This window comes from Boleophthalmus pectinirostris, unplaced genomic scaffold, assembly GCF_026225935.1.
Source record: "Boleophthalmus pectinirostris isolate CB_2022bp ecotype Guang Dong unplaced genomic scaffold, ASM2622593v1 HiC_scaffold_518, whole genome shotgun sequence".
Classification (NCBI taxonomy): Eukaryota; Metazoa; Chordata; class Actinopteri; order Gobiiformes; family Gobiidae; genus Boleophthalmus; species Boleophthalmus pectinirostris.
In genome coordinates this window covers 1-22,811 of record NW_026571412.1, presented here as the reverse complement: position 1 = coordinate 22,811, position 22,811 = coordinate 1, and the positions used below count along the sequence as shown (strand labels likewise).

Here is a 22,811-nt window from a genome sequence, read left to right as displayed (position 1 = left end):
TATAGACTGGGCGTCTGAGGGGGCTGCTGATTGGCTACATGGAAAAAAAGTGACCAATCAGTTAAATGACAGGGGCTCAGCTGGCAGTGAAGTCCCGCCTACTATATATACTCCTGGAAACCCCGGAAACGACGGGGCTTAAAGAGACAGGAGGAATTTTAAGCAAAGGTTGAAACAACGAAAACAGCTGCGAGTTCAAGAAAATACTGGCACGGAAGAAGAAGAGACGTGGACAGTCCACAGCCATCAGTGATCTACGTCTGAAGAGATTTTGATGGTGTGACTCATCTTGTCTTTTGAGATCTCACGCCAATCTTCTTCCAGCTGCTAACGCCATTAGCATCGAAGTCTTTTCGTTGTGAAAAAGATACCTGACCGAATTCGCCAACGCACCAACATCAGCCAACGCGACAGAGAGATAACAGGAAGGCCAAACTCCTAAACGACTGAGGAGACAGACTTCACAGCCGACAATCCGTCTCTTTATTAGGTGAGATTTTGTTGATTGCTTTATAGACAGTTTTCTTTATTGTATTATATCAAAATGTATAGATAGCATGATCCTGCCACAGATTGCACTTGCCATTGCAGGTAATTGTAAGCTTCATATTTGTTTATAGTTCAATCTCTTGTGCCTGTTTTCTTTTAGATTTCATTTGAATGTGAAGAGAAGGTTGTAAACCAGTATGATCCAGTTGATGACCTGACAGTAGCTTGCAGGGTGTAGGGGGCGTTCCCTGCTTTGTCTGCTTGCCACACTCCTATGTCTTTCTTGTGTAGTTATGTGTGTATGCAGTCTGCTGTGATAAGAAACATGCTTAGTGATGTATTAATCACCATAGTGGGTGTATGTGTACCTTTCCTTTGGACATATTTGAACTACACAGCCCTGGCCTCCTGGGACTGTGCATATGCGCTTTGCAGGAAAGAGGGATCAGGCAGCAGTGGCACATATATGAGATTATGGCTGTAGCTCAGCGGGTGGAGTGATGATCATCATGTAGGGCTTACAGTAGAGAGGATAGACGTGGACAGTGGACTGTGGTGGGTGTATTGTTCCCTCACATGGGAATTACATTGCATCATTCAAGAGACAGAACCAAGAGAAGACTGAGCCTGTCACTAAACCATGCCTATATTTGGGCAAAGTCCATACATCAGATTAGCCCAACCTCCCATCCCATTGTCCTGACAAGTGGGGCATGATGGCAGTGACCTGTACATTAAGCACGTGCAGCAGCCTCCCTCACTCTGCATCACATGTGCATTAGGACTCCACCAGCTGTGTCATATGTATGCACTGCACCTCTGCATACACACACATGGGTACACACATACACACACTGAGCATACTGCTGCAGCAGATCCATATGCACCTTTTCCCGTTCCTCTGTCGTCCTTGTGATGCTCTGGAGCCCCTCCTTCCCTCTGTGTCTGGGAGAAGGCAGTGGGCTTTGTCCTCAGCTGAGTGTGACGTCACACCTCTGCTCTAATGGCCCTGTAGGCGAAGGGCATGTGAGCCTGCTCTTGGGCCGAGGCATATGTGCTCTCATGTGCAAAGGGTCAACTTAGGAATTCTTGTGAGAACAAGCAGTTAATGTTACTGCTATTACATAAACATATTACTTAATTTACTAAATAGAGATGCACTATGTAAGTTTTCTGGTGGTACATTGGTGACTTTATTGTCACAGGAAAATGTTATTGCTTTGCCTAGAATGCGGGCAGTATGATGTAAACTTACCTATTAGTAATTGTTTCAATTAAAGTTTTAATTGAGGTAACATACATGAAGTTTTATGCCATTTTGTGAAACATTCCTTGGAAAACAACAGAATTTCCACACAAAAAAAGTTTCGGACCCTCCACCTAGCACCCCTTTAAAACTTATTAGCAAGATGTTGGCTAATTTGTAGAAAAAAATATTGTATTTGGAGTCTCAGATGTATCTAATTTATCATACATTATAGTAAGCAAGAATATATTTATTTATGTGTCGTATCTTATGGTACTGTCTCATTAAATGTGTTTCACTAATGCGGCCTTGTTGTCGGTTTTATGGATTTCATGTCAGATTATGATTATGCCTGTTAAATCCGGTACTGTACATTCTACTCTATGGGCCTTTATTGATCTCCACTGTATCCCTTAAGTGTAATAATTAATGCATGCCTTGGTTTTAAACATAATTTTAAAAATGTCTGATTAATAATTAAAGCTTATATGACTTGCATATTTGGTGTAAACCTTATCTTAACCCTGACCAGCCTCAGGACGGGGAGAGTGCAGGGCGGTTTGCACAGATAAAATGAACAAGGAGGCAGATCACAGGGCAAGTTCCTTTAGTTGTGGTAGGCACATTTTCATTGTATCTTTAATTTTGATCACAATATTCTGCTAATATTTTATTCTATTTGATATTTTGTGCAAGAAAATACCTATTTTGTTACTGATAAAGAGATTAACACTTACCATTAACACCGACTTACAAGTAGGGATGAGGTGTCAGTTAGTCCAATTATGAGAGACTAGTTAGTTATCTCTTCAACTATAAGAAGCCTCTCTGTTCTTTGTCTTGAGGAGCAGGAAAAGTGAATGTTACATGAACCGTCTCTGTAATAGCTCAGCCTCCAGCCTGACATCCATCTTTGTTTGGAGGGTTTGAAGACTCTACTGCAGCAGATTCACTTTGAACTCATCTGACTGCAGAAATGGAGGAGAATAACTAGGTGACAGTGCCTCTTGCAGAATTAATGAACAGGGTTTGATATTACACAAAGAAATTATATCACACAAGAGTTTTTGTTTATTTTAATTCAATGCTAAAAATAACTAAATAAAACAAGAAGGATTGTAGCTTTATTGTTGTAAGTGCCCAACGACTGTGATGCTGTTATTTATGTTGTGTATGTTAGGGCTGCAAGATCAACAGCAATTGAAAAGAAAACACAGTTTGAATGGTTGTAATTATATCTTGACTTAACTGCTTGCTTTGTATTTTAGACCTATATGAACATGAAAATAGAAAAGATCCAAAAATTGTTGAGCCCTAGTATGTATATTAGTATGAATAAAACTTGAATATAAGATATCTTTCCATATAGAGGGATAGTGCCTGGGGATGACTTGGTTGAAAATACATTACACAAAAATCCAATGAACATGTTATGATCCATTTAATTCTCTGAGCATTGTAAGGCCAGCAGCATCCAGTTTATTTAACCCAGGCTTTTGTTAAAGATACAACCAGAAAATGCACATCTATTTAGCAGTTGTAAGTGTGATTTGCAATAGATCTCTACATATGCCAGTGTGTTTGGTTTGTGCCATAGAAGGAATCAAGCCTCATGTCTTTTGTTTGGATTGCCATGTGTCATAGTATAAATGTTTGCTCATGTAGCTGAGCTGAGAGGAGAGCAGCTGATCCTGAGCAGGTTTGTCCTGTAATGCATTTTTTTAGCATTTTCTGAGCCTGAGAGAAAAAGAAGAGGTATCATTACACTTAAAATCACAGCCTTTTTTAAACATGTTTTTATCCTGTATCCTGTTCAAAAACATCTTCATAGTGCCATTCCACCTTAGCAAGCAGTGGATTTCCATTTACTGTGTTTCTTAATTTGGAAAAATGGGTACGCAACAATTATGAGGTCTATTTTTAGAAGAATCACAAGAGATGTGGGCAGGGTTAGGTGTTATGTGAAAGGGGCACATTTCTAAGTTTTGACATCTTGTAGGCTGGGCAATAAAGGCTTGCTTATGAATCAAATAAAAAATACTGGAAAAATCTATAAAACATGATTTAAAGCCCATAAAAGTTGATGTGCATAAGATTTCTCATTTGAACAACTCCACTAAAGCCATTGTTGTTCATATGAATCTTCCTTTCAGTGGCTGGAGGCAGACTCACAAAGATGTGGCTCTCATTCTGTGCCAATGGCCCAACAATGCAAAGCAGAGGTTGTTGGTATATGATTTGATTGTGGTTTGTAATGCAGGGCAGAACACAAAGCTCAAAGCCAGTATAAATGACTAATGTCTGTTTAGTTTTCCAGTGGAAATGATCTGTGGACTCTTTTTGCTGTGCTGTAGTAGCCCTAGTGCTTATAAGCTTGACTTTAAAGCTAGCTTAACTGGTGCATTTGTGTGTTTGTGGACTCATCTCAGGATTAACCCCGACAAGACCCCTCTGTGCCTTCAACCCCAAGCAACCCACAAGCCAAAATGGATGACTTTGTGTCTCTCAATATACTCTGTGAATCCGATTCTGTTACTGATTAATGTGTAGTTACCAAAGCATCAGTGGGGGTGACAGTACAAGATAATATTGAGTGTTTAGGATATGCAAACTTCAACTGAAGATTAACAGATTACAAATGTGTCATAATAAGTTATAATGGAATACATCTGCGGCACTTTGCGGTCCATTTTACAGTCCATTCATTTTTGTGCAAATGTATCATTGAGTGCAAAAAAATAATCAAATTAATATTAGCAGAATAATTCAAAAAGAAAATCGAGACATTGTCAGTGTCGTCCAACTAAGCCTGTCACGATATCAAATTTTGAAGTTTTGACATTCAAGGAAATATAGACGATTAACCATAATATTGACACATACATACACACCCATGTCACTTACATAAGTGAATTTATGACACTGACACAATGGCAGTGAGAGCAGATTTATACTACAAAAACTATTCTGAATCTATAAGATTATTAAAAATCACAAGCTGCAATACATAGACAGCAGAATAAAACACTTACACTTGTAAGTACTGAGTTAGCATCTGTAGTGGAAGTTATTAATTCAACCTCAAATCTTACCATCTTAAAAAAAAAAAAAAAAATGTCCCAGTTGTGCAAAGAAAAAGTACCCATGATAATTACTGACCCCAAAATATAATGTTCCAGCTTTCATATATTGAATGATAAGTTGATATAGTAAATATCATGAAAGGCCAATGTCCAACCTTAACTGTAAACTGGAATGTTAAACTATCCTCATTGACTGTGGTAACATACCCCTAGTTGGATCTGATCAGACACAAAGCGCTATTTATTGCATTGGCTCCAGATGGCAGAGTCGTCTATTCAGCTGCTACCAGTCTGAGCGGTGCCACACAAGCCTGCTGTGCGAGTTCCCCCAAAAGAGTGAAAAAAGGAATTGATTTTAGCACAAGAGAAGCTCCCAAAATGCCCTCAAAGACCACTCCAAAGCGATGGAGAGAGGGGAGGGAGGCGGGAGGAGGGGGGTGCACATGGACTGGATTTAAAACAGGCCAAAAACAGACATAAAAGATGGTTTGAGGGTGAAGGAATCAGAAGGAGAGGGAGAGCAGTGGGGTGTAATAGAGCTTTATTTCCTGTGTCCTCCATGAATAGGTTGCAGCATATTTGTGTGGAACATTCCAGCCTTTGAACCGACTCGGACTGTCACCAAGACTCTGAGTGTCAGGGCTCACCCCATCCACACTTAACATGTCCAGTCACATAGAAATCTGCTTCCCTATCCATGCCTTTTACTCTTTCAATAGGAGGCCGCACAATTAGGGCAGGCAATTTAATATCCGGAGTTGGATTTAACAGGACATACATACACACCCATGTCACTTACATAAATAAATTGTTTTATATTACTTAGCTAGGCCTGTTTAATAATTATAATGTTGTCTCATCTTTTAATACATGTTAGATGAAGCAATGATTTTTGAGGGTCAATAATTATCATTGGAACTTTTTCTTTGCACTACTGGGACATTTTTGGTCGGTTTGGTTCATTATAGCCACAGATTAACTACCTATGTGTTGTACTCTGTTAAGTATTTATTGCAGATCACATTTTTAACAATATTGTACATAGGCCTGTATTTAGCTTAACATTATCTTATCTTTCTGAGTCACTGAGAGAGTCAATAGAAAAATAAGTCCTTCTTTTGGCAGCTTCTTGTATTCTAAATACCTGTATTCTAAATACCTATAACTGCAGAACATTGTTGGTAACTCAGTACTGGAGCATGCAAGGACTGATCTGTCATGCATATATTGTGGGGTCATCGAAACACTACCATTACTCACTCTCAAATATTTGCTGGATCTATCCAAATATATCTCCAAAATCAAATCGAAAAGGGAAATACTATCCTATAACTGAGGATTAAATTAAGCCTTGCAAATCTCTAAAAAATGTGATGTTCCTGTTTTCAATAAACCATGCCCTTTTGTCCCCATTTCCACCATTAAAAATACATAATGGGTTTTATTGTGTATTTCCTTGCTGTTTCAATCATTAAATTGCCTCTAAAATGTGAGTGAATACATTTTAGTGATCATACACACATAGTTTAGCATGCAACACTACAAAGCTTATAGCTGGTTTGGAGGAAGAAAAGTTTACACCGACCACAATCTTTATTTTAGTTTTTTGGATCATCAGTGAACTTTTTAAATGTTTTAAATTAAAACGCACCACACACCACTTATTAGTTCATGGTATCTTAAATAAATTAGTCAAATGTACTTAATTAGCGTAAATGACCCCGTGCACAGTGCGTAAAGTGGAATGTTGAAGCTGAAATTGGCGTGTCTGTTTTAAGCATGTGAGGCTGTTTGCCAGCCCACAGCTGGTCAAGATTCCTGACTTTAAATATATTGTTTTAGTGCTTTGAAAATATAACTGTAGGAACTATTACATTTAATCAAAAAGTAACTAACTTAAGTACCTAAATGCTTTTATAACAGTGGTCTCATGCAAGTGGCTAGGCCTGGTCCACGGAGAGCACAGTTTTATCTTATTATATAGATACCATACTGGATATTGTAACAGCTTTTAAATAGACTTAATTTGCAAGTAAAGCACTGCTCCCAGGATGTACAAGACAGTCCTAACAATCTGCCAATGGCCCAACTGCCTTACTTTAAAGAGGCTATATTACACCTCTATGGGGGTATTTATTGATGACATATAACATTTAGATTGCCATGTTACCTTTTACTCTTACTTCAGTCCTGTTTTTAATGAGAAAACAACATTATAACATGGTAGAAAACTCAAAAAAGTTGATTTAGCATTATACCCCTTCTATATGTATGTATTACATACTTATAACATGTTTCATTCCAAATATTGAATAGGATTACTTTGAATCCATTGACATTGCCATTGCGTGTATTTGAGATGAATGCTCAAATACACTCAATGCTGCTTATACCTTAAATAGTAATAGATGTTGAATTACGAGTTTGTTTAAAAAGGACTTAAGGATGTCATAGACATATAAAAGTTTATTCAGGCCCGTGTCACACTCCTTCTCTGTCCCACTTTTTCTGATTTAAAAAAAAAACAACAACTGTGTAATAATACAATAAAACAGTAGAATTCATCACGCTAAACCTGACTACTGGAAGCAACTAATGAAGTGTCCCATTTGAAAGGTTTCAGTTGGTTGTCATATGGAGCCCAAACAAACATTACATCAGGGCTTATATGTCAGAGGAATGTGGAATGTTTTCAGTGCTGGTTTCTGCCTGCCCTTCAATGGAGGAGGGTCCTTAAGTTCAGGACCACCCTTTTGTCCAAATATGGACTTTTATTTAAGGGACAGATTGTTGACACATGAGATCTGTTGTGGACAGTTAGTGGTGGTTGCCTTCTGTCCCCCCACATTTTCAACATTTATCTTAATGTCAACGCTATTGGCGAATGCTGCATGTTTTTATGCTTGACAGAGTGGTTATGTATGCATTTTTGATTGTTGATAAAACTATAGTCAACTTAAGTAGTAGGAGCTTATCAATAATTCTTCGTGCTTATTTTGCCTTCAGCTTCCATGTCTGTGAGAAGTGCTCTGTTCGAATGTTCCTGCCAAGTCCACATGCAGTACCTTATTAGATCACAGATGGTAAAGTGCACATCCAGACAGCTGTGTGCTGCTGCTCCTCTGATAAACATTTTCACATGCAGTTCATTCACTATCTGCCTCAGCCACAGATAACATGTGCTTGTGTATAAGCCATGAGTTAAGTACTCTAACATTCAATACCAATAGTGGATGAAGTATGGATGCCAGAGCAAAGACATATTCAATTAAAAGGAAAGTATCACATGAAAAACTCTACTTAAAAGTAAAAGTATTCAAGTACCCCTGTACTTAAAGAGTAAAAATAAAAGGTATTTTTCACAGATTTTGAGATCTAATAAAGCTTCAAATGTAGTTATTTTGGTAAAGATTAGTGCTGAATTTTGTTCAACAGAAGCTAAACTAAACTAAACTGATCTTTTTTTTTTCCACAGCTGTTTTTTTTTTTTTGTTTTACTCAAATTATGAATGTGTTAAAAATAAATGCTAGCCTTTTCAGCATTTCTCAAACGATAATAAAAAATACTTTTACTTTTCAATTTGATACTTTAGTAGAGTAGAAAGTACATATACCTGCTCTTAAATGTAGTGCAGTAAAAGTAAAAATTATCCACTTTAAAATGTACTTAAGTAAAGTAGAGATACCTAAAATGTTTACTTATGTACAGTGCTTCACTACTTTGTTATGTTCCAGCACTGTTGAGTATTCACTTTCTGTGTTACAGAGTACAGGAATGGGTAAAAGTATTATTCACTGTGAAGGAAAAGAAAACTTAATCTATTAACCTAATCATGTTTTTGCCAAATGTTTGTGGCTTGCCCTGTCTAATCACATTTGACTTCCCCCACAAGATTACACTAGGGTCTGGCCATTACATAATATCATTTTTACTGTGTTTTTCAGGTTTGATAGCCATGCCAAATGCCCTGTTGTTTGGGGGCGAATATGTGTAACTAATTAAATGTATTAACTGTTTACATGGTGTATAAGTAACCTAGTAGATTAGTTTATTTTTTACCATGGCACACATCCAATAATCTTGTTTTGTTGTTCTGTTTTTAGCCTTATGTTTGTTTGATTTAAATTGTTATGGATGCTATGACTTCTGAAATACTTTATTTAACTTTTCATGTCGAATCGAAAATCAAATTTGCACTGGTGGTGTTCCTGATGCCACATTTTATTACCATTAGCTTTATTTTAACCTCTATCGATGCTGTTCATGTTTTTAAGGTGAAAGGATTCCCCTGCTTTTGTCTGGTCAATCTATATATTTAGCATTGTGAGGTGTGAAAGTGGTGGCTTTTAGTGCATCTATAGCTTTTTTCATATAGATCATTCCTTTGTGCCATGGCACACAAAGACGTATTCAGATCGGCTCAAATAGATTACATAAGTTCAGCTCTTCAGAAACAGGCTTGGAGCTGTCAAAGCCAGACGTTTAACTCCAACTCACAGTGTTTTGGAAAAGCACTCTTTACATGTTTTCTTCTGTAGAACAGGATAAGCAGGTGGGCGAGGCTAAGGGACCCACTCTATGCCCCCAGCCAATCATCATCACAGTCTCTGCTGCTGGCCTCCGTTCTGGCTGGCCAATCAACTGCCAGCGTCCCACCTCTCCTGTTTCTCTCACTTTGCCTTGTATGCCTTCACTGCTGAGTGAGCAAAGCACGCTTGGCTCTATCAGCTGAGAGGAAACCGACAGAAAGAAAATATACACAGACTCAGAGAGCAGCGAGGCTCAAAGAGGAGGGGCCTGTCCATAGGACAGAGCAAAATGGGAGGAGAGGAAAGAGGGGAATGCTAGCACATGAAGTGGCTTTTGTATCCAAGATATTTTGGAGGGGCGCGAATGAGAGAAAGGAAGAAAACAGGGAGTGAAAAGGAGGGGGGTGGCTCCAGCCCAGAGAAAAGGAGACGACAGGGGGAGTCCTGATGGGTCTTCTGATTTGTGAATGTGTGTGAGACGAAGAGAGGAGAGGTAGCAGCACGAAAACAACACTTAGAAAAGAGGAGGTGTAGCTACCAGGGCCAACCAAACCAGCTGCACAGAAGGAATAACTTTGGCAAGAGCTGCGTGCTTACAAAGTGTCATTCTCAACCCTGTTTATGCAGGAGGAAGGAAGAGGAGGTTACAGCAACCTGAGCACAACCTGATCCACCAAGGACACCAAGTCACCAAAGAAACCAACTACTAACTCACCGAGAAACATCCACTTCACTCTTAAAAGGTCAGTGTCAACAAGTTGTGTTTGGTTCTTTCATGTCAGGCGTATTAAACGTCACTGCCTTCTCTGTCATATTTGTCAGCCGAGCACGGGTGACTCAACTTCTCCTAAAATGGCCACATGAAAGCACACAGACAGATACAGATAGATAGATACAGAGAGACAGATAGAGAGACAGGCAGGCAGACAGGGACCCCGTGTTAAATCGCTCTCTCAGCAACTCTACCACCGGCCAGATTAGACAACTAACCCCAGCTTTAGTGTACACAGGGTTTATCAGTTTCAGTCAACGCAACCTCACTTCTTTTATTACATCCTGTCTTTCTGTGGTGCTTTAACCCTCCCTCTCTCTCTTTCTTTCTTTCTCTCTCTCTCCCTCTTTCTCTCTCTCATACAGCTGTCATCCCATCCCCCTCAATATTAGATTCCTCAACTGATGAGAGCGTGTAATCTAATCAACAGGTGATTGTTTGCTGAACTTTTAGTGTTTAGAAAAGCCAGTGTTGTGCGATGTAACAGGGGAGTAGAGTGGGTGTGGTTTGCTGAAGAAAAAAAAACAACTTGTCAGTCGGGGCGTTTAAACCAAGAGCCCTGCTGAATCTGTCACACCTCTGTTAAATACTGCTGTGAAAAGGGGTTGGCTAAGGACATGCTGCAGTTGAGCACATAGAGATAAAATTGTCCCAGTGCATGGCGATAAACAACAGGGGCAAGTAAAAGTGGAGAATTGTAAATATCTGATTACAATTTTAGCTGATCTAGATTAGACTGTCTGTGCTACTGTGGCATCTCAATATAGAAGTCGGTTGGTAGGTTGAGGCTGTATATTTTTGCTACATGATAAAATGTTCGCAGTTCTTCTTTGATCATCCATATTACAGCTAACCCTAACCTCTAACACCATCCTTTCTTATAAGTTTACAAGACAAAAATACATCAATGAATACTGTGCATTGATAAAGTTAGTAGTGTAAAAAATATACAAATGTACTGAAGAGGACAATACAATCAAAACATTCCAGTCAAAAGTTTGGACACACCATTTCATTTAATTCATTTTTCCCCATTATTTTTTCTACTCAGTAGGGCTACAACAATGAAAGACAAACCTAATTGTGACTAGTCAACTATTAATAATACAATAATTGAGAGATTTGTATGAATTATCATTAACTGGACTGTAAAGACTGGAAAAATAGCACATGCCAAAGTACTTACTCTAGCAGCATTATTAAAGGTTATATATTACTTGAAATAGACTCTTTTAGCCATGTTAGACTGTTACCTCATCAAAAACATACCTGGAGGTGTGTTTTGTTTCATTTAAACATGTTGGAGAAACCCTTTATTATTAGTCTGTCTACATTGCCAAAGCTACCCTTTACCTTTTGATCAGTAGAGATGGGCAATTCCAGAGTTGAAACCATCCAAATGATTCTAGAGAAGGGGTATGGAGTGAAGTGGAGCATTTCCTGTATGATCACCAGGTGGAACAGAGTGTTTTCTTTTTAAGAGAAGAACTCAGCCTAAATATGCAGGAGTTAAACATGTGTGAATGAAACAAAAAACACAGCTCCAGGTATGTTTTGACAAGGAAGCAACATCATAAGACATATCAGAAAATGGCATAATATGGAGTAAGAATAAACCATTTCTGATTTTCATGATCTAGAAGCCTTTAGACTTGAGTATTTTACAAATCTCAATATACCATAGAAATTATCATTTGATAGACTGGTCTACTTATTTACATCCACAGTTCATGGGGCAGGTATTTTCTGCTGTGGATGGAGGCCTCTTTTTTTGTTGTTCCATTTCTGAGGAGCCATCAGCCTACCACTTAATGACAAGTTAGTGTAGTCCTTTAAAGTGTGGTTGTTGTGCATGTGCTTATAAAGCCACACATGTTAAGAGTTTACAGGGAAAGTGTACAGATGTTTCCGTTTAGTACGCTGTTGCCGCAAGAGCTCCTAAACCCATATTTGTCTCAGTCAGTTCTTAATGAGATGTTAAGTGTTAAGTCTAATGTTACGTACATCCAATTCATTCTAATCTTCTCATTTTCAATACTAAATAATATTACCTCCAGGATTCTGCAGTCACGTGACCCTCGTAGCTGTGAATGTGTTGACCTCATGACCAGGGCTATCCAAGGCCTGGGGGAACATACACGGGCACGGGTTAGTGTCATGTTTCTTATATATTTTTTTCAATGTTTTCTTTTATTTATTCACATACAGGTGTGTTCATTGACAAAAATACTTAGTTTGGTTTTGAGAATTGCATATTTCAGGGCCTTTGGATGAACATTCCAGGCAAAAAATATCTCATTGGAGAAAAGAAGGTTTTGGACCATCTACCCAAAAACTCACATAGTGCCCCCTTTAACATGACATTAAAATGTACAGGTGTTAATTATGAGGTTTAGGTGATGATTGTTCAAGAGGTTAATAGCATTTATCTCCGAACTAAAAAGGGATTGACCACTAAATGGTAAGAAATTAGGGCGTTTACTTTGGCAGAAATCAGTTCTCCAAATACCTCTAGATGAATTAGTTGTCCTTGTGGATCAGATTGTAATTTCACTGGTTTGGGCAGGTTTTTTCATGTAACATTTCCCAGCACGCCCTTTGTTTTATCACAGGAAGTAGACAGCATTGCTATTGCTATTTGTTCTTATGACGCTTACAGTTCCAGGCAAACATGGAAATCAAATGAGCATTTTTTTCTATTAAGAGTGATTATCTAAACCCATATTTTTAATTAAGAATGTTTGTGACAAGAAATGCCACAGTGAACAGTGAAATTTCCCTTTAATTTGTATTGTCTAATCACTATTCCCCAAACATGTGAGCAGCTTTATGAAATCAAAGTTTTTTTAAAGAAATTTAGAAGGATAAAGAAACATAAACTGGAATAATAAATAGCACATTCTTTGAATTGTAGACTCAAATACATTAATAGATTGAAAAAAATTGCATTTTGCTTTCTTACAAATATTATATTTTAGTTCCTCCAGTTTTATTGTGATCAGGCAGTTACAAAACTGGATTTCAATGTTTTTAATGACAATGACAAATAAATTCTGATAATTCTCACGATTATTAATTAAGCAAATAAGGTTGACATCCCTATCTATAATTTAGTCATTACATTTTCAACATGCTTTTTCGATGCATTACTTCCTTCTTTTTGTATGTAAATGAAATCAGTGGAGTAGAGTGTGTGCTGCAGAAAATAGAGAAGTTTAATCAAAGTGATCATGTTGGTTCATGAACACACTCCTGTCTCTCCCCTCTGGCTGTAGGTGCTTTTTTGTAGTCCCACCCCTCTGGATCTCCCAGTTTCATCATCTCAGACATGTCTCATTTATTCACCTGTCATCTGCTTGTATCTGTGTCTGAAATTGCTTTCATTTCTCTGGGATGCACATATGAGAGATAGCTTTCGGCAATATATTTTGGTAAATTTCTAGGGGGAAAAAATCCCAAACATGACACTGCAAGGTCCAAACTTATGCAAAATTGGCTCATGTGAGACATGTTACAATGTTGTTACCTCACCAAAAAAACATACTCAACTAAATCACAACTCCAGGTATGTTTTTGTCGAGGAAACATTATAACATAGATCAGAAAATAGTGCAATAGTGCCCTTTTAACTCACATTAGCTCTCATATAGTTTAACACTTTCAAACTGATATTTCACGTGAGGCATTTGGAAGGAATGCACCTATGCTATTTTGTTGTAATTTATGTTGTTATAATGACACCTAAAAAGACTGGGCAGCTAATGTTTTGCAGGTTCAAAATAAAGTCTGCTCATATGGGAGAGTTTCTGGTGGTGCTCACTTGGCTTTGACACCAGCGGACCTATAAATACTCATCACCATACACTTTTACCCCACCCCCACCCTCCATATCTGCCACTCGGCTCAGTCAGGAAAAGAGACACCGCTTTTCAGGGGTTCCAGAAAGGTTTAACCTGCCATGGTACAACTGGCTAATATAAAAACACCAACATTATATGAATGAATGAGTGAATGAATAAAGGCCTTTATTAGTCAATTTCTTCACATGTGACTATATTAGGTTCTTGAGATATAGTCACTTTTACAACCCTCACTATGATGTAGGGAATGGCCAATCCAAAAATACCTCTATTGCAGATATAATGGAGTTTGGTTTAAGCAAAGCCGGCACATCTTATTGTACAGGGATCATAATGTCATGTGCCCATATTACAGTGACTAAACCTCATCACTACATATGGTATGAGCATGAAGGACCAGACTGACACATATTCATGTATTTTGCCTCTAATTCAGAAGGTTTCAGTTTTCCCTTTTTATAGAGCATTTCAAAAGTTATGCTACTTTTTTAGTATAGAGAGTAAACATTCTTTCATAATCACACAGTGCAAAATCTGTCTGGGATATCCATGGGTTTCAGGGTGATTAAAAAGGACCGTTGTCATAGCAATTAATAATTCAAAAACAAAATACTATTGCGAATAGGGAATGCTAAAAAATCCTCAATGTTGCCTATAAAGAGGAAGTTAAAAACCATAAATTGTTTTATTAATGGCTGTATTATACAACATAAATGCTCAAATTCAAAGTGAATTTTATTAGTGGTGTAAACAACAACTTAATTTGTAGCACTTTCCCACAAAACATGTCTGCCTCCTCCCCCAGAGACCCTCTCCCTCCCTCACTTTTCACCCCTCTCTCCTGCCACGATTCCCTTTCTTCCTCATTGTGGCTGAAGCACAAATGGGCTGTTATCCTTGGGGTGATGGTTGCCACGGAAACTCTTCACTGTGACCCCCTCCCCTCGATGCTCCAAATTCCCAAGTTCTTGTCCAAGTGGGTCGGGAAACAGGCGGCTTCTCCCAGGCTAACCCCAGTTTGGTGCTACAATCAAAAATCTTAACTTTCCACAAGTAGACCTCAGTGTTTGATACTTGACCCATCTGTTCTCTGTAGATGGAGAGAGCTCACGGATGAGGCCAGTGCCTAAATTATAGCCTATTGAGGTTTTGGTTGTTAAGTGCCATAAAAACGTCATTTAATAGTTATTGGAGGAGGGCAGAGTAGCCAAAAATATTCCTCAAGGAAAACATGGTTATTTTTCATAACATATATTACTTATGAAGTAGTGGTCTAATTAAATATTCACAACTATAACACAAGTAAGAGTAACTGTTCCTTTACCTTCATTTATAATTTGAAGATTGACAAAATGTTAAATATTGCACAAAATCTGTTATCTGGTGTGATCAAAAAAGTTGATGTAACTACTACTAGAGATGGGTAGTATTCAATGTGCATGGGTACTCTGAAGTAGTATCACAATTTCAATCATGTTTTTTTGTTGTTTTAGGTGTTTCTGGGTGTAATGCCCCTGTCATGATGTGGCAGTCATGTGGAAGCACAGCTCCAGGTGAAGAGGAAGGGCGAGCCTGGTTGTCAGCCATTAAAATAGGAATTCCCTTCAGACTTTGCTCCAACAATAGCTCCGAGACAGATCCTCTCTGGGGCCATCACTGACACACTGCCTCATTGGTGAGTCACTAACCTCTTATGTGATCTGATTACAGCAGTTTTTGTATACTGCATGAAGAGCTGCTAAAACTGAGTTTTGGAACCACAAATGTTTTTTTTTTTCTTTCTTGGGTAGTTTCTGTGTTCATTTCTTCCACTCCGGCTTCCTCTGGAGCTGACTGGTTTCCCTGTTGCCTATCTTGGGATGTTGGTGTTGTTCCTTGCCTGTTGCTGTGGAGATCAATGGACTTTTTTATTAGACCATTTCAGAAACAATCTCCAGATGTTGTGTGAAGTTAGGCCAGGACAGGCGCAGAGGTGAGACACCAATCATGCTCATGTTTAAGTTCCTAGGGCTGACAACACAGGATGAAATATTTTAGTCTCTTATTTTGACAGTGAGAAGGGCTTGTTTTTAATATATGATCTGTGTTGAAAATCATAGTTTTATTAGAGATGTAATATTACATGTTTTTGCTTTAGGTGTGGTGTTCAACTTCCTTGTTCACATCAGACTACATCACCACAGAAACGGTAGATCTCCAACTTCCTGTGGCTCAGTGCTCCGCCTCAGAGTGTTTTGGCTTTTTGCACAAAACCTAGTTTCCTGCAGAAAAAACATGAGGCACATCCATGTGGATCTGGCCCACAAAAAGGCCCCATTAGAGCTTCCAGCCCACGAGGGGGATCTGCCACCTCCCACAGCCCCCACTCAGGGCATAGACCCTGGGCTCAGACCTGGGGCTCCCAGGCACTATGGTCAGGAAGAGCTCCGACTCCAAAAGGTATACCAGCTCTCCATTTTCTCCCAGCTGGGGGGATTTTCTACCTCCACAGAAGCCCACAGTGATCCACAACTGAGGCCTGTCCGAATGGGTGTCAAGAGGGGTCTGGAAGACCCCCATTTGACTCACAAGCACCCCCACCTGGCTGACTGCACTGATGCAGAGGGGCCTGAGGATGCTCCTCTCTGTGGCCCTGTTCCTGGCTGGAGCTCTGTCTATCCTTGCACTCAAATGGAGCACAGAGACTCTGAAGGGGGGCGGTCTCCCAGGTCTCCCCCAATGTCACCCAGCCATAACCCCTCTCGCCGGGTCACGCAGCACCATGACAGAGCTGATATTTTCACTCCTCTCTCACCCAAACCTCCCCCCATGTGTGACCAAGGCCTTTCATTTGGGACCTCCAGAACTGAGACTACGAACGGGGCTCGCACCCCTTCAGTGTCCCTCGGCAGCCCTGGGCACGAGAGCAGCAGTAATGGTGGTGCTCAGCCTAGTCCATATCCATATGACATGTCCACATATGAAAGTCCCAGTCCAGCCAGTCCCACCAGCCCCCCAGGCCCCTTCTCTCCCCCTCACCACACAGAGCTGCAGGAGCCAGGCGAGGCCACTGAGTGGGATGTGGGACTGGAGTCATCTCCACCTGAGCGCAGTGCCACGCAGACTGCCTCCTACTCCAATGGCCTTCCCTCCTCAGAGAAGACCCCCAGCAATGGTCACCGCTGGTCCAGTGGAGGCCATCACCACCCTGTTAAAAAGAGGCTGCTGTCACCAGGTGACACTGCTGAGTCCTGTTCAGAAGACGAGGGACCCTCCACCTCCAAGAGGAGTAGGCTGTCTCTGCTCACTCAAGGCTTAGGCCTGGACTCCTGTCGTAGCACTGACTCTAAAGCTGCTCCCTACTGGAACCACCTGCTGCCGTCTGCACGGGACCGGCCCAAGGTGAGCTCAAACACAACATGTTTGTGATGTTGGCAAACTAAGAAGCCTCCAAAATCTAATATGCTGTTTTCTGTTAACATTGTGTATTTGCTCTAGTTAGTTATTACAGTAAATTAAATTTTTGGTAGGTAGGAAATGTGGAGCTTGAACATTGTCAGCAGCTAGAGAAGCTAAGAGAACAGTGATGTCACCACACTGGAACAGACAGAGTCACTCCAGAATAAAGCCCATTGAGGCACATGTATTGTTCCCTGGTTACAGTGGGCTGATCTCTAACACCTGCACACAAACGCCACACACACCAGTGTCCATGCTGCTTGAAACGCTTCAAAATGAAACTATCTGAGCTCCTGTAGAGCAGAAAGCACTGTGGCAGCTTCACTGGATTTATTTGTTCAGGGACCTATCAGTCGAGATTTTTCTTTTGTTTTAAGGATATACTGAAGAAGCTGATAAATGTTTGTACATGTGCTGATTAAGCATAATGGACACTCTTACCGAAACAAAAAAGAAAGCTGTCTTCATATGAATGACAACATTTTTTGACAAAGAGTTTGTTGTATGGGTCAATTTATGACATGATTAGCTGACAAAGAGTCTGATATTATGTAGAAAGTAATACCTGTAAGGTAGCTATGGGTGAGCCATTGGCTGTGAGCGTTCAGTTAGTACGCAGTACTGGACCTGCTAGATATGCTGCTGTTTATGTATTTTTCACAACACATGATAGCCCGGGGATGGGGAATATCTTTGCAGATGATTTTATAGAAGGTGGTTCAGTAAGTGGGAAAGCAACTACTGTTTAAAACATATTTTATTCTATTACTGGTATTGACTTTGGTTAATACTGTTGTTTTCTATTCATGTACAGGTAACTACAGATTGCACTCGACAAGGAAGAAGGCTAAAGAATGGAATTAGACTGAAAAGGTGAGTTTAACCCATTTTACTAATATAGATTAGACATTCAAGTCTTAAAAATACCATCTCTTAAACTGCAGAGTCTGGACTTAAGTCGAATACTGGAGGGTCAAATGTTTGTTTAGCTCTAATAAGTATAATTTAACCAGTAACCATGGGTCTGTTTTGGTGATAAACAGCCGCCAGCTCCGCAGTGGCAGACACGCAGACTTTGGACGCTCCCCTCGCTCCAGTGGACTCAGTGCCTCTATCAGCAAATCATTACTGGGCAACTTTGAGGTACGACCATTAACACACAAACAGTATTAAGTTTTTTAAAGGGGACATGTAATGCAAACCTGTCTTTGTTTTTAAACCAATCTTTTACCTTACTCAGCATTGTATTGTTATAGATTTGTGTGTGTTTGAGTAATACTGCAGGTTACGCTTGAGTGCTCTGAAAACTGCAATTTTCACTTACCCCCTATCCCCACCCACTTCCTAGTATGAAGAAGTGGGGCCTCTCAGTTCTGCAGTTTTGAACAGGAAGTCAGTAGACCTGTTTCTAATTTTAAGTAGTTTTAGACCAATATTGCAGTTTACAGTGAACAAAAAGTGAAGTAATCTATGTATATTATAGTTTCATACTAAATAAAAAGGATAATATTTCTTCTTTAATACTCCTGTTCACACACTGATGCCATATACTTTTATTGCTTACTTACAGTGACTGCATTTGTATCTGTTGTGTCCCAGGAGTCCATGTTAAAGGGGCGCTTCTCCCCTTCAGGCTCCATCGAAGGCTTCACAGCGGAGATCGGTGCCAGCGGCTCTTACTGTCCACAGCATGTCACTCTGCCTGTCCAGGTCACTTATTATGACATCTCTGAGCACAGCGCGCCCTCACCCTTCCTGGTCAGTTTGGGTTAAGACTTGATTTTTGCTGTCACTGAATGTAGACAGTTTATATAAAAATCAAAACAACTTATACATTTTACTTTATCTGAAATTTAGAGTGAAAACTTAATGGTGTACAATTATTTACAGTTATTCATGTTATTCAGTCATTTTATCCACACTGTCCAAAAGATTGCCATTCCTCTATGATTGACTTGCTTTATATATAGTACTTCACATTTAGACTTTGAAATTACTTAATTTTGCTACTAAGATTGTCACAATTATTAGTTTGTATTATTATTTAGTGTTTTATTTATTTATTTTATTTATATGTTTATTTTGTCTAGGGGGTAGTATCCCTGGAGCCTCTGGGAAAGAAAGGATACAGCATACCCAAAGCAGGGACCATTCAAGTGGTGAGACATTTCACGTGTACTGAGTGACATCATGGCAACCACTGACTCACTCTATATGTGGAGTTGATGTATTATGATATTAAGTATTTTCCCCTTATGTTTCCTTGATACAGACCTTATTTAATCCAAACAAAACTGTGGTGAAGATGTTCTTGGTGACCTATAACTTCAGTGACATGCCGATCAATCACATGACCTTCCTACGGCACCGGATCTTCCTGATGCCTGTGGAGGAGGGAGCTGAGGGCAAAGGAGAGGCATCACCTGCAGGGGGCGCCGATAGGAGGAAAATACTTTGCTACCTAATACATCTCAGGTAATACTACTGACTCACCTTTATTCTCCAAATGCATGTTTTACAGTATGACAGGAATACAGATACAAATATGTTTCTTAAAGAGAAGACACAAAGGGCAAAAGCAGGGAAAATTGCAACTAGACTATACACGTCTGTGGTATACTGTGCAATTAATCTATTTTCAATTGAGAGAGTCAGTCATTTTGAATTTTGAATTTTATTTTTAGATAATTTTAATCTAGAGATCCTCTGTGAATAAAGGCATATGGTTTGGAGCAGAGCTCAGACTAAGCCATTTTTATATGTAAAATCAAAGTAAAATAAAAAATTCACCCAATGACCCAGTCCTAAAAAAAAAAAAAAAAGGAATAACCTTTTTTTTGTTCCAGATTCCAGAGCTCCAAATCTGGGAAGATCTACTTGCACAATGATATCCGGCTGCTATTCTCCCGAAAATCCATCGAGGTGGACACAGGGATTCCTTATGAGCTGAAATCTTTCACCGAGGTGCCAAAAAACCCCAAATACTCTCCCCGTGTTTGACCTCAGCTTGACCTTTGAACTCCCAGCATCCGCTACAAGAGGAATGAATGGGCCGGACAGACGAACTAGATTGGTTTGATAAAGACGCTACAAAATGCACACAGCAAGACACAAGAGCACATAAAAAGTTTACCATTGTGAAAGTCCCCTTGTATTGCTTTTGCTCAAGACCATCAAAAGAATCTTCCATTAAAAGAGTCCAAAAGGGGACCTTGCAACAAAAGAGTTCACCTGTAAAGAAAAGAATAAAAGAATGCAGAGAAGAGACTTGTGAAGCCTCTTGCACAGCACATATGAAACACAAAAGATGGGACTGGTGACCCTTCCGTTCAGTGTTAACATGCATGCCTTGTGACTTTAAACACCTGGATTTCCTCTAGTGCCGTACCATGCTGTCCTTCAGTCTGCCTCCACATCCAAACACACACATACAGAGATACAGATAAACTAAAGCTACACAATATAGATACAAAAGTCTCGTTGGGAATGTTGTAACAGTGAGATTAGTCACATTTATAATACTTTTTTTAGCAATTTTTCTGGGACTAAGTTGTATAAACAATGCTAAATTGGTCTTTTTAACCATGTTTTATTTATTATTTAAGTTGTGACACATTTTTATTGCGAGCCTGATTACGTTTGGATTTATATTGAGGACCATGGCCAATTTGCAACATACTGTATTATTTAGCTCTAAGATCAATATTTAGTGGGTTGGAGTCTTATAAAAGTGTAAAAACTGCAGATAACACTAGCAAAGCCAGATAATGTTGACAACACTGCATCAATATAATTGGACCAATTGGCTGACCACTGTGATAGTTCCCAAAGCCATGTAATATTGAAGTCAGACTGAGGGACAGTGTGTTTGTTTTACTTTTAAGTTCTTTAGCCTCTGATCAGAATAGCAGTATGATGTTGGAGCAGAAAACAAAAAACAAAATGTAGTATTTTTAATTTATGTTTTTTCGCAAATGTCTTAACAATAAGCAATATGCTGCACAAACTAGAGTGTGTTCTTCTGCAGACGAGCTTCTCTCTGGAGGTCCACAGGCCAAGGAAGCGAAGACTTAAGAGTGAAGTTATGATGGGAGGGGAAGGAGGGGGGTATTTAAAATGGGATATGTATATTTAAAAGAATAAACTCTGCGCCTGGCGGGTACAACCTGTTTGTTGTTGTCATTTACATTAAATCAAGTTCATACTGTAGCTTTTGGCACGTCGGTTAGAACTGTCATGAATGATTTCCACTCTTCTCACATAGGATAGGAACCTTTACAGTCCTAAACTTCCCATCACTTCCTGGCCTGGTAAAACTGCAGCCAGGTAAAAACAGAGGAACTTTTCGTTAATGTTTGCATAGCCGCCCAAAGCCAACAGAGTGTGTGAATGCCAAGTGTGGCACTGCTGTAAGAAGAAGTTGTGCTCTGTGAATGTATGGCTAAAAAAACAGTGAGCCATATATACTCTATGCCCACAACTGTTTATCCAGGAGCAAGATAATGAATTGATATTGACTACAGTGTAGTTGTGTTTTTTCATTCCAAAACTGCTGTGTGAGTAGTGTCCTTAAGCCTTCTCTGTGGGATACATGGGTGTGACTAACTCACAGAACAGATGGACTTGATAAAGTAGTAGCTTGTCAAGAATCTCACTTTCAAAAATCACTAAAGAGTTATTTACCATAATGAACAACAACATTCATTCAGTCTACATGCCTATATTTGCCAACATTTTGGTTCTAGTTGGTGCCCTGGCTTTGCAGTTAGCTGTGTTTTGGGACCCCTGGTGTCTGACATTAGTATTACATCTTCAAATCTGAACCTGCAACTTTCTTTCAAGTAAAGATTCAGGTTTAGGTAGTGCCTTAATGAATGAGCAAGGTTAATGTTATGCATTGTATTCATAGCATTGCGACTACTACTATTACAAATATTCCCGTCCCATTTTATACACCTATATATCAGAGCACAAAGAAAATCTCTAATAAATGAAGGTAAAATAAAGGGCAACAATTGCATTAAAATTACTGTTGTTGTATTATGTATTCGATCAGTATAACCAAACATATAAAATGAAGACCATATGTGTTCCCTGTTAAAACGATGATGAGTATCGAATAGCAAATGAAATACAAAAAAAGCTAAAACATGGCATGAAATCAGCTTCAGGTCTTACAGATCATTACACATATGCACAATATAATTTATAAGATCGGAATTTTTAACTTGAAATGTCCCATCCAACAAGCCATATGTCAATATTTGTACATGAAAGAACATGTCTGATGAGGTTCAATATGACACAGTGACTTCTCATGTTTTTCCCAATTAGACTTTACATGGACTTTGCTCTGAGTTTGTTTCATGCAGGGACGTTGACACATTGTTTTT

At 39.3% G+C, this 22,811-nt stretch overlaps 1 protein-coding gene across 5 annotated transcripts; it reads left to right on the top strand.

The window, feature by feature from the left end:
• Window positions 1-119: 119 nt before the first annotated feature.
• LOC110153119 (atos homolog protein B) lies at window positions 120-22,350 on the top strand. 5 transcript variants are annotated; one of them, XM_020916996.2, is made up of 12 exons: window positions 120-490; window positions 9,976-10,091; window positions 12,178-12,268; window positions 15,474-15,655; window positions 15,771-15,952; window positions 16,118-17,361; window positions 18,233-18,291; window positions 18,462-18,561; window positions 19,018-19,176; window positions 19,509-19,577; window positions 19,691-19,893; window positions 20,265-22,350. In XM_020916996.2, the coding sequence occupies exons 6-12, from the start codon at window positions 16,255-16,257 to the stop codon at window positions 20,416-20,418; spliced, it is 1,851 nt and encodes a 616-aa protein (XP_020772655.1). In that variant the 5' UTR covers window positions 120-490; window positions 9,976-10,091; window positions 12,178-12,268; window positions 15,474-15,655; window positions 15,771-15,952; window positions 16,118-16,254; the 3' UTR covers window positions 20,419-22,350. The 5 variants fall into 5 exon arrangements, with proteins under 5 accessions (XP_020772655.1, XP_055019101.1, XP_055019102.1 ...); XM_055163125.1 differs by lacking the exon at window positions 120-490 and adding an exon at window positions 2,320-2,351; XM_055163126.1 differs by lacking the exon at window positions 12,178-12,268.
• Window positions 22,351-22,811: the final 461 nt, after the last annotated feature.

What these genes read in the sequence shown, in the direction of transcription:
- LOC110153119 (XM_055163126.1), top strand. Translation starts at nt 16,255, where the DNA reads ATGAGGCACATCCATGTGGATCTGGCCCACAAAAAGGCCCCATTAGAG. An exon ending in AATGGAATTAGACTGAAAAG is followed by an intron (nt 18,292 to 18,461) that starts GTGAGTTTAACC and finishes GGTGATAAACAG; the next exon opens with CCGCCAGCTCCGCAGTGGCA. An exon ending in AAGCAGGGACCATTCAAGTG is followed by an intron (nt 19,578 to 19,690) that starts GTGAGACATTTC and finishes TCCTTGATACAG; the next exon opens with ACCTTATTTAATCCAAACAA.